This window comes from Oncorhynchus kisutch, linkage group LG13, assembly GCF_002021735.2.
Source record: "Oncorhynchus kisutch isolate 150728-3 linkage group LG13, Okis_V2, whole genome shotgun sequence".
NCBI lineage: Eukaryota > Metazoa > Chordata > Actinopteri > Salmoniformes > Salmonidae > Oncorhynchus > Oncorhynchus kisutch.
The window spans coordinates 42,882,465-42,900,176 of record NC_034186.2 but is presented as its reverse complement, the minus strand read 5'-3'; the positions used below and the strand labels follow the sequence as shown (position 1 = coordinate 42,900,176).

The 17,712-nt window shown below is 46.0% G+C and overlaps 1 protein-coding gene across 1 annotated transcript in view; it reads right to left on the bottom strand.

Annotated features, from left to right (window-relative positions):
* The window catches only part of efna2b (ephrin-A2b), a 125,188-nt gene that overhangs the window by 3,844 nt on the left and 103,632 nt on the right, over positions 1-17,712 (bottom strand). Inside the window, exons 2-3 of the mRNA XM_020497517.2 lie at positions 8,977-9,269; positions 4,258-4,323 (exon numbers count right to left, since the gene is read on the bottom strand). Of these exons, the coding sequence (XP_020353106.2) occupies positions 4,258-4,323; positions 8,977-9,269 (359 nt within the window). The remainder of the gene's footprint in view (positions 1-4,257; positions 4,324-8,976; positions 9,270-17,712) is intronic.

The following is a 17,712-nucleotide window of genomic DNA, read 5'->3' as shown; positions in this document are numbered from 1 at the left end:
AGCAGATGGAAAATAAACAGCCACACCAGACTTAGGGAGAGGAATTATGGTAATGGTTTGGGCCGAGGCTGGCGTGAGGCTAGGCCAGGTTGTTTTGGATAATAAAGGCCTTAAACAGACAGGTCCCCACATTCTCCGCCATACTGCAATTGTAAATATGCACATATATATTTCACAATCTCCAATCCACACAGGATCCGTTCGGGCCTATGGAAATGCAATTCCCAACTTCCGAGCGAATCCACACCCGAAATCCACCCGTAAATCCTGATTTAACCATAGTATCAATTAAATGCGTTTCTCCTCGAGATATTCAAATAGCGAGAGTGGTGCATATTATTTGTGCAGACAAGCTTTTGTTTTAAGAAAGAGCCGGAGCTTGCGTGAGCAATCCTCAGTCATAGCATCAAATGGCTTTCAGGGATACTGTTAGTGTAGATCAGGGGCATAGGTATGTGTGGGCCTGGGTGGACGAAGGCCCCCCAGCTGGGGAGCTAGGCCCTGCCAGGCCCATCCAATCATTGGCCCATCCAAATTCCTGCAGGCCCAACCACCAATTAATTTCTGGTTACACCCCGGGTGAATATACTGTAAATGGACTTGTGGGATCGCTATCTGTCGAGGGTTACGTGAACATTCGTTGATGTCTAACGTCCGTGACCTGACGGGTGACTGAACAGTCGTTTCAAAAACAACTAAGAGAAACAAATCAGTTCATTTGACTGTGAAACACACTGGTAAAAACCAAAGCAAAATAGCAATCAATCATCAGCTATTGTTTGGTTACAAACTACAGTAATCTTTGTCGTTTTTGAAAAGTGTACTATTATAAATGTTGAGGTAACTGGATTGTGCCTATAGCATTAATATTAACTATGACTTTTACTTACCATATACAATTGAATTACATCCGTTCAAACAATATATCTTAATTATACTATACTGCACAGGGAGGGAAAAATGCAGTCATGCTAATATGCCGTAGCACCAAAGGAAACTGACAATTGAAACACTCCGTAATAGACAAACTGTATGACTTTCAATTTACATATAATTGTTTTAACTGCCCTGTGAAATTGATCATCTCTAACATGTTTATTCACAATTATACAGAGATAATGGAATAGCACACCCAGTCGGGTTAAATTCCAAATGAAAATCACCAAACTAGAGCTCAGGGATATTACTGCAAATAACACCGTTCCAAATATTGACACAGTAGTCTGAGCTGTGAAGGGAGTTTAATACCTTTCATTCTCCATAGGCTTTGTACAAATAGCTTGAAACGAATGAATGCCTTCTGTGAGTTGAAAGAACGTACGTCTTGCAAGCGGACCACTCTTTCTTTGGGCTCTAACTGGCCATGTCTCTGCCGCCTTTAAAAAGCAACTTGATAAACAAACAGTTGGTAAAGAAACCTCTCCATTCAAATCTCGACAACAATGCTTATGGAAAGGCATAGGTCCACAACAGTGTATGAGCCCGGGGAAAATGCTGTACCTTTTGTGGGTGCTTCATAATTCCTCCGTAATGACCCGGATGGTTTTGCAACATAGGAACATTTTTTGACGTGTATAACGCTACAGTGCAGCCTGCGGAGCTCTACTACATTAAGTTGTCGTTTTAAAAGAGCACCGGAGAACGCCACCTCGCACATAAAGCTGGTCTGAGGTTAAGTCAACTTTAAACCCCATTTTTAAATGGCTAATACCTGCTCCGGTGCCTGCTGCTGTGACTTGTAAAACCCCCAAAACAGATCCCTATGGGATGCCACAGCATCAAGCTTCGGACGAATGATGACTAGGCGGATGTCAGCGTTTGGATTGTTATCTTGACCTTGTCAGATGAATTATGTCCACCAGACTGTGCCCAGAGGGCAGCACCATGTACCTCTGACTGCAGTGTGTGTGTGTGTGTGTGTGTGTGTGTGTGTGTGTGTGTGTGTGTGTGTGTGTGTGTGTGTGTGTGTGTTTCCGAGTCCTAGTGGCTTAACTGGGATCCTAAGCAGTTCTGAACAGGAGTCTGGATGATAGTGTGCTGAGCAAAGACAGGGACGGCGAAGGTTTACCCTCATCAATCAAGAAGCAGAGGGCTTTGCAGGTTAGGCTCCGACCACCCTCAGCGGGGTCACTAACAACCGGATTTATCCAGTTTTCAGGGGAAATGGAAGAGAGCCTGTGACGTGACTTCCTCTTTTGAACGTAAACAAGGCGACACCATCTTAACTCCTCCTCCACACTTACTGGATTGGCTGAAGAGTGCAGAAGAGAACCTCCCCCGACAGTTTTTTCTCTCCTGTCAGGACCAGAATGTCCCACTCTGATGTATCTTTTACGCCTGCTACTTTAGGTTCTGTTTGTCTTCCTTCCCTGGGTTAATATGGGCTCAGAATGAGAGATTTGTGGGACTGCTGAGAAAAAAATTGCATGACAGTTTACACATTTTATAACCTAACGTAGCCGCCAGCTGCCCAGTGACACGGGCCTACCAGACGAGCTAAATAACTTCTGTGCGTGCTTCGAGGCAAGCCACACTGAACCTTGCATGAAAGCACCAGCTGTTCCCGGACGACTGTGCGATCACACACTCAGTAGCCGATGTGAGTAAGACCTTTAAACAGGTTAACATTCACAAGGCCGCAGGACCAGACAGATTACCCGGACATGTACTCCGAGCATACGCTGACTAGCTGGCAGGTGTCTTTACTGACATTTTCAACCTGTCCCTGACCGAGTCTGTAATACCAACATGTTTCAAGTAGACCATCATCTGCCACTCTGATCCTCAACACAGGGCCCATCAGGGGTGTGTGCTCAGACCCCTCCTATACTCCCTGTTCACCCATGACTGCATGGCCAAGCATGACTGCAACACATTAAGTTATTAAGTTTGCTGATGACACAACAGTGGTAGGCCTGATCACCGACAACGATGAGACAGCTTATAGGGAGGAGGTCAGAGACCTGGCAGTGTGGTGCAAGGACAACAACCTCTCCATCAACGTGATCAAGACAAAGGATATGATCGTGGACTACAGGAAGAGGAGGGCCGAGCACGCCCCCATTCTCATCGACGGGGCTGTAGTGAGCAGGTTGAGAGCTTCAAGTTCCTTGGTGTCCACATCACCAATGAACTGTCATGGTCCAAACACACAAAGATAGTCATGAAGAGGGCACGACAACGCCTATTCCCCCTCAGGAGACTGAAAAGATTTGGCATGGGTCCTCAGATCCTCAAAAGGTTCTACAGCTGCACCATCGAGAGCATCCTGACTTTTTACACTGCTGCTACTCTCTTTTTATAATCTATGCATAGTCACTTTAACTCTACCTACATGTACATATTTACCTCAGTTACCTCGACTAACCTGTGCCCCCGCACCCCTGTATATAGCCTCGTTACTGTTATTTTACTGTTGCTCTTTAATTATCTGTTGTTTAAAAAAAATGTATTTTTATTGTTTACTTCAGTTTTTTTAGTAAATACTTTTTTGGTTGTAAAGATTTTTACTCAAAACTACATTGTTAGTTAAGGGCTTGTAAGTAAGCACTTCATTGTGAGGTCTACCTACACCTGTTGTATTCTGCGCATGTGACAAATACAATCGGATTGGATTTGATTGAAAAGAAACACCTACAACTAAGCACCCCACATTCTGGTCAACAATCCAGTAAATGTGGAGGAGGATTATAAAATGGGGGTGGTCGCCTCGTTAATATTCTGGATGGAAACAACTGTGCCATAGCTAGCTGCTCGCCGGATATTAACTAACGTCACCAGGGGGCTGTAGACAGCGAGGTGCACGTACCAAAAGTTGCGTCACAGGAGCTCTTTTTCGCCTGATTGGCTGATTTGAACTGGTGCACATTTCACATTTCATAGTGGAGTGCTCTCCAAGTGCTCGGAGAGTGTTGTAGGGAAACTGAACTAAGACAATTGCCTTGCCCTGTTTGGTAAAACTTTGAACCATCTGTGTGATAAATGAACCCGTCTATTTATTTGTAGACATTAATACTTGTGGATGCCCATAGAACAATTTAATGCACGAGATTTGTGTGATGGAGAGCTCTACAACCTCATATAATATGTTACTGTCTCGTTTGATGACTAGGCCCATTGTTAACGCAGCAAAGTTATCGGCAAAATTAGAAATGTAAGGTTTTTATTCTGAAGGAAGGCTAGTGTTACCAAACTTGAGTGTAAGCAATTTCACATGACATTCCCTGAAGACTGGATAGAGAGAAAAAAAAGACTCACTTGTGGGCTTGACATAGACTTTCAACTTCAAGCAGGGTTTACCGACAAGGTTAGGGTGTGGAGACGCTGGAACGAGAGAGAGAGAGAGAGAGATAGAAAGAAAGAAAGAAAGAAAGAAAGAGAGAACGAGAAATACACACAAGCACATGTTTGTTAATGAATAACACATTCAGCAGCATTTTTCTTGTCAGATCTCAGAGAAAATAGCTCAAATTACACTGGCTGGGACAGATGGTACGTATGTTCCATTAGAGGGCTATAACTGAAATGTCCCACCCTCAATGGGCCGAGATTTCACAGAGGTGATCCATCAGGCACTCATTTCAGTCAACTTTCAATCTCCTCGCAAAAAAATGCATCCAACCCTATTTTAAAAGCAACCCAGCTGAGGGCCAGGGTGCAATTGTGGATGATAGCCTGTGAAAAACGGCGGCCATCTTGGTAGAAGAATTTGGGGGCCAGAAGTCAAGTTTGTCACACCTGAGGAGTTTTTGACCCGTCTTCTTGTGTGACCCTGTCCCTCTGACATTGCCACCAGAGTTGGAACTCGGAAGGCCTCAGTGACCAGGTGCTGTGTGTGCAGAGACGTTAGCGTGGCTCGCTAATCCCTTAGCAGGCTGTTACTGTGAATGGGAGTGCTAAAGAACAAAACTCCACTACTCCACGATCCAAGTGTCTCAGTGTACTCACACAACATATGGCTCAGTGAGGGAAAACAACAACTCCATGCAACCACTGATATGCTGATAGCATCGTTGGAAAGAACCAGTGAGAGAAGCAGAAAGAGACTTTGGGCGTAGTGCTGCATTCTTAATTAACCTTGAAAATGCATTTTTTTTCTGTCAAAAGTGTAGTCTTTTGTGACCAAAATTGAAAACAGTACTTTCCTAATTTAACCATGGCAAATTATGTTTCATTTTGTCTCTCGGGAATCCCCAAAAAAAGAACACCGATTTTTGTTGCCATTAAAAACAAATATCAGGCACCAAAATGGCCACTCTCCTGCAACAGCATTTTTGGTAATTGGTCTTTTAAAATGGCTCCGTATTTGGTGGGGTAAATGCCCGGAATGCTGCACATAGATTATAGTCTAGACAGAATAACATGAAGCCAACTAAAGACACACAGACAACACACTGACATAGCACACGTCCACAAAACACATATAGTGCATAAATGCAAAGGCATCTGTCACTTATTCCTCTCTCTAAACATTATTCTTCTAACCTAACTTGAGACTTTCATTTACATGTGTGTCTATGTGCGTGTTTCTAGTTGGGGTGTGGGGTGTGTGTGTGTGTTTTCTTTGGGTTTGCGTTTGAGTGTGTGTATTTGGTATTTGCACGAGTGCACATGGGGTGGGCATTGTTATCGGTGGTGGCTGTGACTGAGCAGTCACAACTCTGTGTGTGCGTGTGTGTGTGTGTGTGTGTGTGTGTGTGTGTGTGTGTGTGTGTGTGTGTGTGCGTATGGAGATGCAGAAGCATAGAATTCTCCAAAACCACTGCCTGATAGGGCTCTGTGCCACCACTAACCCATCACGTCTGGGAGTTGGGGGTAGGGAGGTCACATTAGGGGTGATGGACGTGCCCCTTTGTTCACAGATAACCAAACTAAGCCCCCTTTTACCCTGGTAACTCCCCACACCCGACTTCTCAAGCATCCCCCTTTGCCCTAACACTCCAGGGGCCATGACAGCTACAATATTGGTAGTAGCCAAATCATTTTCTAAGGGAGGGGAGAAAAAAAGGAGTGCTGAATGGCGGGGCAAACTGCTTCCCAGCCTCGGCTGCTGTTGGGGACAAAGGGCCACACAATGCGGGGCCTGGCTAGGAGCTACGGGGCGGAGTACATTAAAAACAGCTCAGGACGGGGAAGAATCGTCAGACACTGAATGCTAACTTTGAACTGGCTTTTCTTTTTGTTGCCAGTCCTCTGTCTCCCCTCCACTCCTCCATTCCAGGAGTGACAACATCCCGCAGAGTATAATAAGTCGAGGGACGCCCCACTGGTTAGGAGGGGGGATGTTTAGACATTGTAGCACCCCCCCCCTCCCCCCTTCCACTCTTTTCCCTCAGCCTAAATACCTTTCCATCACCCAGAGGATAATAAGCATTGAAATATATACCATATGTTGGAGGGGCGGCATCCATACACATTGCAGTGAGTGACGGGCCAGGGGGGCTGGGTTGAGGTATAGAGCCGCCCTATATGTGGTCCCCGGCCCTGATCTTGTCACACAGGGGTGCTGTCGAAATACTGTCACAACTGGTCCCTGCGAGTTATGGATTTATAGTCTGGCAGGGAACAGTACTGTACACACACTCCCACTTCTTAGAAATGTCGTCATGAAAAGCTTTCTAAAAACATTATATTTTTGTATATTTTAAATATATAAAGTAAAAAATATACAATACCATATTGTACAGTTTGGGTGTATCATATCATAGTGGCAAATACAAATAATTATACTCTTATAACGCGGAATTTCTTGTCTTTGTGATTTAAGTTGGGCATTACCAACAACAGATGGCAGTGAACAGCTAGAAATGATGAGCTGCTGAGTAGCACTGTGCTTTAAAATTATCCTGATCTCTCCTTATCTCCCTTTACATCACACACGAGTCATGTGCTGTGTGCCGAATCAATCTTAGAAGTGCTGTCTGTCGTGTGCCTGTCTTTCTAGCCGTTCGGTCCGCCACAGGATTTAGCATCACAAGGCGGTGTCACCTTTTCTCCTGTGGGCTAAGTGGCATCCCCCTTAGCAACACAAGGGCGCACAACAGAGAGAATTAGAGCAACCCGGTTATTGAGTTGTATTAATATAACATGAAAAGTCCTCATCTTACACCAAACCCTGAAATTCACTGTATTTTATTTAGGTTCTAGAGTTTTTCCTCTATTGGAAAAACCAAAGGGAAAAGATGAACTAGAAGGAGAGAGGGGGGGGGGGGGCACAGACAGAGGGGAGGGGAGAAAACAAAACAAAAAAGGAACAGAAATTGCCTCATTAATGCATCCGGCATGCCGCTCTGAGCCTTTTCCCTGCCTGTGCCCAGCAGGGGGCCTTTTCATCAGACCAAAGGACACCTTTCACAGGGCCATTAGCAAAACGGGGACAGACGCACCCTGGCAAACCCACGCCTGTCCTGTCATGCTCATGGACACACCGCACCGGGAATGGACCACGGAGGGGGGGGGGGGGACGGCTCCGACGGAGGGGGAAATGGGAAGCGGCGTGCGCGCCGCGACCTTGAAAGTGAAGTGGGCGTGGAGCGTCCAGTAGGCAAGGTGTCAGGCCTGTCTGGAGAGCACGCCACCCTGGCCGCTTTCAACCCACCGCACCACTAATGGCTTTCAGCGCCTCACGTCCAAAAAATGGTAATGACCACGGTCCGGAGCCAGAAGGACACAATTACCCCCATCAAGTTCCCTCGGCTAAATATGATTTGACCAATCAGCATAATTTGAGGCGTTCCGCATGAGGGCGCCGCTAACTGGTCTTGCACCGATCTCACCCTGTGAAGCTAAGCACCCAGCTAATAGCTCGCTTGCCATTTGACAAATTGACATTTTCATCAAGGGGTGGAAGGAGATGGAATGCGCCAGGGTGCCACACAAAAGGATGTCAGGTCAGGCAAAAAACACGCGGACGGACAAGTCAACCGGAAGCCGGAGATAAACGATTTGTCCAGGGCTCCACTCTGGTTTGGCTGCTGAATGTTGTGATTGGTAACAGTGCGCCTGTTTAGTTACAGGCTATGGCTTTAGTTCACGGTCCGTGGTTTACCTGGAATTTACATTGTAACAGCACAATGACATCGCTTTTGCCTCAATAACTATCTTTTTGTTTTCATTCAATCAATTAGCGCAAGGAACCATAAATTGGAACCATCTGGTTCACGATTATATTGAATTACTTCAAATAAATACCAGTTAACAATTATCTAGTAAATACAAGGACATGTGGGTTTGAACAGCCCGTTCCTGGTTGGTTCCTAGCCTTGGCACCCATCCATGGCAGAAAAATGACACCACCACGCAAAGCCTATTAATTAAACCCCTACCGCTATTGTGGCTTCCTCCCCTGCTTCCCACCAAATTGGATCAAATCATCCTTTAAACAACCAAAAAAACGAACATGTACAACCCAAATGACATTCCCTGATATTCCCTGATAACTAAAGAGCGATGGGTTGACAGCGCTGAATATTCTTGATGGGTCACAACTGTGTCTGTTTTGTGTGGTCAGTGGGGGGGGGGGTCCAAAGTCATTTCTACTTGCATATTTTATTTCTCTACCTTACTTGGGGACATAACCAGTGTGGGGGGTGAATAAAAGGGTGTCACAATATGGGGTCTGATAAAGATTTCTATTGGCTGAAGTTAATCCTTCACCAGAAGCCTGACTGGTCCTGACTTGAATGCAGCCAATAGCTAATAGCCAATTAGATCCATGTTACTAGGCCATGTGACCCATCGGCTAAGAAGCAAGGTTCTTCATAATCCTGGTGCTAAGGACCAGTACACAGGGGTGCACATTTTTTGTTCCAGTCAAGCACTTACAGACCAGACTCTCCTAATCATCAAGTCCTTGATCAGCCAAAGAAGGTGTGTCCGTGCCGGGCAATCAGTTCTACCTGAAACCTCAAATAGCATGTATCTGTAAGGCAGCTGTGTGTGTGTGACATTCGTCCATGTGACAACTTTTCCACTTACAGATATAGTAATACTCGTGACCCGGCCGGAACTCGAAGCCTAGTGAGAAGGGGGTGAAGAGCTGGAACTTCTCAGAGAACTTGAGCGGTCCGTTGGGGCTCTGTGGCCGGTTGCACTCCCAGCGCTTGAAGCCCTTCATGCGGTGGTCGCAGGTGGTGTAGCCGTCGTAGTTGACCATGAAGAGGATGTAACGCTCCATGCGCTCCAGGGGGAGTGGGTCCTCGTAGTGGGGGCAGTAGATGTCCAGGTAGTCGTTGATGGCCACCTCCACGGTGTACTCCCCATGGAGAAACCTGCGGATGAGACAGGACAAGTATGGTGTGTCTGAGGAGAAATTACCACGACAGATAAGAAATAGAATGGCATTTCGCTGACACTTTTTATCTGAAGCAACTCAAAACAGACCTGGATCTACAATAGACCTGGAACTCAAAACATCTCCACAACGAACAGCAATGGCGATCGTTTGCGTCCAACTTGTGCAGCGGATACAGACAGCTGAAGATAACTCAACATGATGCTACTATTCTATATGGATGAAGGCGCTAGGCGAGGAGGACGAGGAAGAGAAGGAGAACAGGAGCAGGAGGGGAAGAGGGCCTGGAGATTGACAGGGGTTTACAGAGTGAGGCCGGCTTCATTAAGCTCTTTCACAGGGCCCTGTCTCTCGCCCAGCTCTGGCTAAATGACTTTGCCGCTCTGGGCAATTTCGATACAAATTGAGCACCTGCACGGTGCCACAGATCTGACCCTTTAATAGCGAAATTCCAGAGAGTGGCGCCGGGTGCGAGTTTACAGGGGGCTATATCGCCAACCCTGCCATAGCTATTAACTGAAACGCAAGGGCTCAAATCACGGCCCAGAAGATGATTGTGTGGTTCCATCTCCACTCGCTCCATGTCACAGTCCTCTGTCTGGCTCAATCCCATTCCAAATATCCACCCTCCACTTGGATTTTCCCTGGCCGTTTTACAGCTGCAGCTTAAGTGACAAGACGTGTGTCGCCCCCCCCCCCCCAGTGGAACCGGATTTGATCTCTTCCACTCTGAAGAGCATAACGGGAATGTGATTTGACGGGCTTTCTGACTGAGGAGGTCTAAAAATGCTTTGATGCCTCCTACCTCTGTTGACACACCTGCCCCTAGACCTAACGCAGTTAATGCTGAGACCATAACCTAATGCCTATTCTAAATCGCCATGAACAAATCATAGATAATCACAAATTCAATGGTTTTACAGGTGGTTTACAGATAGGAACCGTTTCTTTAAGTGTGAAATCTGATCTTGGTGTGTGCACTACATAATTGCGGGCCGTTGTGTTTCGTAATTAGCCACACATAACTCTGACACCAATATGAGAGGTTTGACACACTGACCACAAATTCACAGGCTGACCCCCGAATAGGTCACCCCCAAACAGTCCCCCTTGGACTGCGCGTCACTTCTCCCTCGACTGTCCTTATCAGTCGCGCCATGAGTGAGATCCTCAAAGAGGCCCGTAATCCTTCACAGGGCTCTGGTGGGAAGGCCATTTTGCGTCTTGTTGCGATAAACCATAGCACAAACACCAGCCATGTTGGTGGAAGCCCGCCAGATCGACTGTAGCTCATTGGCTCAGCGTAGGAAAGCACGGGGCAGAGGGAGCCAGGATGGGGGTGCGAGGTTATGAAGGGGGAGTGGTGGGTTCAGGCAGACCTGGCATCAGATGACAGCTAATCTGGGGGGGTGGGGGGGTGGAATAAGTGTCCACATCCAGCTGCAGTGTAAGGATCTTCTCCCCCCCCCCCCCCCCCCCCCACTACCCCTCCTGCCCCCGCCCTCTGCTGCCCCCCTGCCCCCAGTCGCTTATCGCACCAGACCAGAGATCAACCCCCTTCCCTTCTCTCTGTGTGAGCTTGCCCGGGCTCTCTTTCCCGCATAACACTTTGTTCTCCGGTCATCATATCAACACCCCCGATGAAACAGGCATGCATTTTGTGAACACAAGTCACCCTCACGCTTCTCCACAACATCCTCTCCTCTCCTCATTTCCTAACTTCTTGGCTCCTCTATTCACCCATCTTTCCCTCTCCTACTCCCCCCCCCCCCCATCTGCCACAGAAAAATAGTGAATCTAAATAAGAATTAAGTCGGCGCAGCCCTCACATCTGATGTAATCTCCGAGCGGAGAGAGCATTGAGAGACTTCATCCAGTCTTGACATGGTCCATCTTCAATTATGTGTGTGTGTGTCTGAGCGGCCGAGGAAACAGGGGGACAGGGCGGGGCGCTCCACCTACTACTCCTCTTCCTTCATCTCACTGCATTACTTTTTTTAGGGGGATATCGAAAAGTGCACGGGTTGCACTTCTGTATTACTCCCCTCGGCCAATCAGGCGGCGGTATCCTCACGTGTAACTACGCGGTAACTACGCAGGGAATGTGATAATCATCCTAAGGCCACGCTGCGGATGTAAACCTGTGGTCTATTAGATGTAATTCTCTTTCCACAAAACATGTATTGGGGGGGGGGGGGGGGTCTTAAATGGATACCGCCTATCGTCTCTGCATATTTTCTTTCTATTTTCCCTGAGTGCATGAGGCCATTGCCATCTCGCTTTCAGGATCCAAATAGGGCATTATGTCTCGATAGATCAATACCACCCCCCTGCCTTCTCCCTTCTCTTCCTCTCCCTCACTTCCCGTCGTTCCAGCACCATTGCCAGTCATTAAGGGCCAGTGGAGGCAAATCGAGGGAAGGGTTTGATGTGGCGATGCTGCAGTGCTCAGTCTTTGATTGAGCTCCGTGACGTGTTACGTGTTAGTGGAAATGACCTCGTTAGGCAGTCAGGTGGGAGGTGTGGAAAAACATCAGGACAGATCCAAATATCAATAGCAAGGCAGCCAGGGGTGTGTGATGTGTGTGTGTGTGTGTGTGTTTTTGTGTGTATTTGTGTGTTTATGTGGATGTAAGGGAGAGCTAATGCATGCAAGCTATTTGTGGTCTTGCAATCAATCACGGCAGTCTTGGCCCGCCCCTCTCCAACTGTCACCTACATGTGGTGATTGGTGGGTCTGGGGGGGGAGACAGATTCCACCCTGATGGTTGGCTATGACAGCCTCTAAACATACGCTAGCGCCTGCCCCGGCCTCTTCCCTTCCACACACCAAAAGCATTCTTGCCACATTCTCAATACCCTCAAATCCAACGTGGGCAAGCAAGCCACATGCATGGCGGACATTTTGTAGACCGCCCGGACCATTCCTCGGAGACCAGAAACACATGGTGGTGATTGATCAATTTAGCTTTCAAACTCCGAAAAAAACAGAGGGGACTTTGAAAGTTCCTGGACTTTGAAAGCTTCCAGAGAGTTTCATAGTCTTCGCAATCTGTCTGTCCACCCACAACCCCCTGTGGGAGCTTAATTAATCAGGCCCAATGTTTATAAGTGCATTATAAAGTGTTTATAGCTGGGTGATTTAGGAGGGCCGAACTTTGAAACCGGTCAGGGTTTCTTACGTGTTTTTTTCCGAAGACCACTTCTTCTCTGATTTACTGTCTTGTCAGGCTTGGCAAGGCCCCGGCAATGTGGTTTAACTCTGCCCCACTTTATGACTTCATGGGCTAAATGTTTGTCCGTAACGTTGTCTGCTTTTGAAGCCCTGCATACAGGAAGAAGCCATTAGCAAAGGGAAGATGTCAAAACCAACCAAGGACATCTGACGGGACAGAATGGGTCATTTGGAACGCTAGTCTTAGTTCCTAAGTCTTCACGGGGTGCAAAAAGAGGATGCTGTTGTCTATACTTCAATCAAATGTAGTTAAAATGAAACTTTCACTGGTATGCAAATTGGGGCGCCATACTTTCATTGTTTAGCGATTATAGTTCATGCTTGAAAGGGATTAAAGACACAGACGACATTTAAAAAAAATTGTAATTGTGAATTTCAAACCATCTTAGAAGATACTGTAAGCTGCTGACTTTAAAGCTGAACATGTTATGACAACTTTGTGACCAAATTCTTTCAAGCTTACAGCAGCATCACCCATGGAAGATGTGACCAATCATATCAGACCTTCCTGGTCAACTGGACCAATGAGGTGAAGGGAGTGGAGAGAATGAGAGAGAAAGAGAGAGAGAGAGGGTACAGTACAGAACTGATCTTTCCCCTTCCAGTATTCCTTTCCCCTCTCTCTCTTTCTCTCTGCAGGCCATTTCACCTCACCCGGCTAAAAGAAAAAACGTGTTCTCCGTGCCACCTGCTCGACCCGCCGACAGAAAACTCCAGCTGTGTGTGTGTGTGTGTTTGTAGGGGGGACATTATTCTTCAGTTTCAGCCCAGAATACCCGCCTACAGCTACATTTCATGCCCTTAATGCCTGCACCAATATGTATGGAATCTTAAGCCTGACGCTTGCTAAGGAATTGAGCCCTAGCGTTGATTCGTTTGTAGCACTTGTCTTGAAATTCAAGGATCAACAGAAAAATCCAGACCCTGTTAGTTTACATTGAGTAGATTTTGGCTATCGGGACACGTAGTCTGGAGGACGCCAGGACTGGTATCCTAGACGGCCGCCATTTCATTATTGACACACACCCAAAGCAAACAGGGGAATTTACTCTGCAATTAACGATGACCTGGGCAAGTTGACTTAATACAAACAAATGGACTTAATAACTTGACATTGTTCCTGGACCCCAGGAAGAGTAGCTGCTGCCTTGGCAACAGCTAATGGGGATCCATAAAAAAATACAAAACTACAAACACTTCAAACCCATTTTTCATCTGCACGTAATCTGATTACTTTGGAGTCTTGGTCTAAGGCCTAGCTGGCCTGGCCACAGCAACTTCCAATCTAGGATCTCGCTTTATAGTATCCTCACTTGTTTTCTGGAGCGAGTCCAACGCAAGCATGTTAAAATCAGCGATTTTGGTGGAGAGTTTCCGCGGGACAAGTCATGTAACTGAAGTTTCCCTGTGTTTACAATTGAATGAGCTGTACGGTTGATGCTAGGAGGGAGAGAGACAGGACAGACAGGAGAGGAGCGGGTGCTGCGCTAGGCGGTGGTTGAGAATGGCCCTTTGTGCTCTCACTGAGGCCTGTCTGGAAGCCATTTCCGCGTTTTAGTCCTCCGGTCCGGCCTGCATCTGGAGCCCACCTCTCGCCATGTGGAACGTGTTTATTGTTCTTTGTGTCAGGCAGACGCACAGACAGCCCTCCGCTCTCTACTCTCTCTCCCTCTCCCTCCCTTCATCTCTCTGTAATTTCTGCTGTTATTTCAACTCGTCGTACAGCAATTTTCCTATCGAGGCGTTTACACAAACTTAACCTCCAGTTGATTTTCGGCCAACGCCGAGGAAAAAGTGCCGCGGCAAAACAAAAACAAACATAAGAGGGAGAAGATTTTGGGGGAGGTGAGGACCCCTCGGGCAGACACGATGTGTGTGTGCAGTGGGAGATGAAAGAGATTGAGGTCTCTGTTTAAAGTTCCTTTATTCCTCTCGCTCTCTTTCTCTGTGATGTTAGATTTTAGCTGGACAAGCAGAGGTGTGTGTGTGTACACTTTCGAGGTCGACCGATTAATCGGAATGGGCGTTTAATTCTTTTTGGACCTCGATTTTGCCGATTTTTGAAAATGTATTTTTTACACCTTTATTTAACTAGGCAAGTCAGTTAAAGAACACATTCTTATTTTCAATGACGGCCTTGGAACGGTGGGTTAACTGCCTTGTTCAGGGGCAAAACGACAGATTTTTTACCTTGTCAGCTCAGGGATTCAATCTTGCAACCTTACGGTTAACTAGTCCAACGCTCTAACCACCTGCCTCACGAGGAGACGCGAATGCAGTAAGAAGCCAAGTTAAGTTGCTAGCTAGCATTAAACTTATCTTATAAAAAACTATCAATCAATCATAATCACTAGTTATAACTACACATGGTTGATGATATTACTAGTTTATCTAGCGTGTCCTGCGTTGCATATAATCGATGCGGTGCGCATTCGCGAAAAAGGACTGTTGTTGCTCCAACGTTTACGGTTAGGTACACATCAATGCCTTTCTTAAAATCAATACACAGAAGTATATATTTTTAAACCTGCATATTTTGCTAAAAGAAATCCAGGTTAGCAGGCAATATTAACGAGGTGAAATTGTGTCACTCCTCTTGCATTCATTGCACGCAGAATCAGTGTATATGCAACAGTTTGGGCCGCCTGACTCATTGCGAACTAATTTGCCAGAATTTTACGTAATTATGACATAACATTGAACGTTGTGCAATGTAACAGAAATATTTAGACTTAGGGATGCCATCCTTTAGATAAAATACGTAACGGTTCCGTATTTCACTGAAATAATTAACGTTTTGTTTTCGAAATGATAGTTTCCAGATTCGACCATATTAATGACCTAAGGCTCGTATTTCTGTGTGTTATTATGTTATAACTATGTCTATGATTTTATAGAGCAGTCTGACTGAGCGATGGTAGGCAGCAGCAGGCTCGTAAGCATTCATTCAAACAGCACTTTCATGCGCTCTGCCAGCAGCTCTTCGCAATGCTTGAAGCATTGCGCTGTTTATGACTTCAAGCCTATCAACTCCTGAGATTAGGCTGGTGTAACCGATGTGAAATGGCTAGCTAGCTAACGAGGTGCACGCTAATAGCGTTTCAAACGTCACTCGCTCTGAGACTTGGAGTAGTTGTTCCCCTTGCTCTGCATGGGTAACGCTGCTTAGAGGGTAGCTGTTGTCGATGTGTTCCTGGTTCGAGCCCAGGTAGCGGCGAGGAGAGGGATGGAAGCTATACTGTTACACTGGCAATACTAAAGTGCCTATAAGAACATCCAATAGTCAAAGGTATATGAAATACAAATGGTATAGAGAGAAATAGTCCTATAATTCCTATAATAACTACAACCTAAAACTTCTTACCTGGGAATATTGAAGACGCATGTTAAAAGGAACCACCAGCTTTCATATGTTCTCATGTTCTGAGCAAGAAACTTAAATGTTAGCTTTCTTACATGGCACATATTGCACTTTTACTTTCTTCTCCAACACTTTGTTTTTGCATTATTTAAACCAAATTGAACAAGTTTCATTATTTATTTGAGGCTAAATTGATTTTATTGATGTATTATATTAAGTTAAAATAAGTGTTCATTCAGTATTGTTGCAATTGTCACTATTACAACAAAAAAAATTGTCCGATTAATCGGTATCAGCCTTTTTTTGTCCTCCAATAATCGGTATCGGCGTTGAAAAATCATAATCGGTCGACCTCTAGTACGCTTGCGTGTGTGTGTGCCTCTGTGTGTGGGCTATAATTATCTGCACCATGCTCTACCTTCAGTATGGCTTGAATTAACCATGAGCCGGTGTTTGAATCCACCCCCTCTTAACATGGTGCTCTTTTTTCCCTCTTTCCCCCATGATGCTCTGCTGCGTAAGGCCTGTGAGAGGAGATGACTATCTCAGCGCCTCCCTCTCTGCCTCGTAAGCTAATTGCATTTCCATGTCATTGTCTGTTCCGAAAGAGCGCCGACTCACACTGTGACACCTCGTTTTCAGAGGAGAACCACTGCAGAGCTGCAATACTGTAAAGGTCCACTGTAAAAGTCTACTGTAAAAATCTACTGTAAAAGTGTGAATAATAATAACATGAAAGGGAATTTACAATGAGGCACTTGAGGAATCTATGATGATGGAGGATAGGTTGTGACTCCAATTTACAGACAATTGAGAGGCTCCAAAAAATACTGGCTAGGCTATTATGCTAATGGTCAAAGAGCTATAGTAATGCTAACCAGTGCTTGAAGTGGACTGAAATAGGTACAGGGGTGGGTGCCCATTCTTTTTAGGTCCCGGTAGTCATCATGTTTTAGAACTAATTGTCCAACTCAATCCCCGGCCCAGTTGAAGCACCACCACTATCGTAAAATAATCAATAAGGCTCATGGAGCAGAAGATTACCCCGAAGCCACTTTAGGTAAGTGGGACGCATCCCTAATGTTACCACGAAATTACACCAATCAAATCACATGATGACAGCTATGACAGCTCACGACAACATGACTGACGCCAACGCCACATGTTACCGTTTTCAGCTATGCTCCTCATAACAGTGTAACGACAGTTGCTTTACGCGAAGGTTGTTTGAGTCGTCATGACATGTTATTACACATGTGATGACACCTGTTGTGGCATTCTTCAACCTGCAATACGGGCATCAACTTCAAGTGAGGGCTTTACTGCTCTGAAGGGGAAGAATGCAAAAAACACCTTGTTTTCTTGATTAAAAAAAGAAATAAAACACATTGCCACCAAGGGAGGTTTCTTAGTACTCGTCCTCCTTCAATTTCTCTTCCCTCTCTCCCCTGTGCTGCCAGCACAGCGAGCTCCCACCTCGACCGCGGTGATAATTGTGGAAGCAATGAGTCTTCGCTAGTAAATGAGACGGCGAAGACACTACTTCTGCATACCTGCTGGCATCTGCTGAGAGAAACTAGGCTCCCTCTTTTCTATTTCACACTCCTCCAGACAAGGGAGGAATAATTACACTTCATCTGATGGGAAACTATTTATCTCCCCCTCCCCCCCCCCACATCCCTCCATCCCGCTCGCAACAGCACACAGCAACAGCACACAGCAACAGCACACAGCAGAGGCAGCAACAACAACGCTGAACACACCAACAACAAAAACTAGAGCACATCTGTGACAGTTTGTGCAATCGAAAACCCAGGAGTGGTC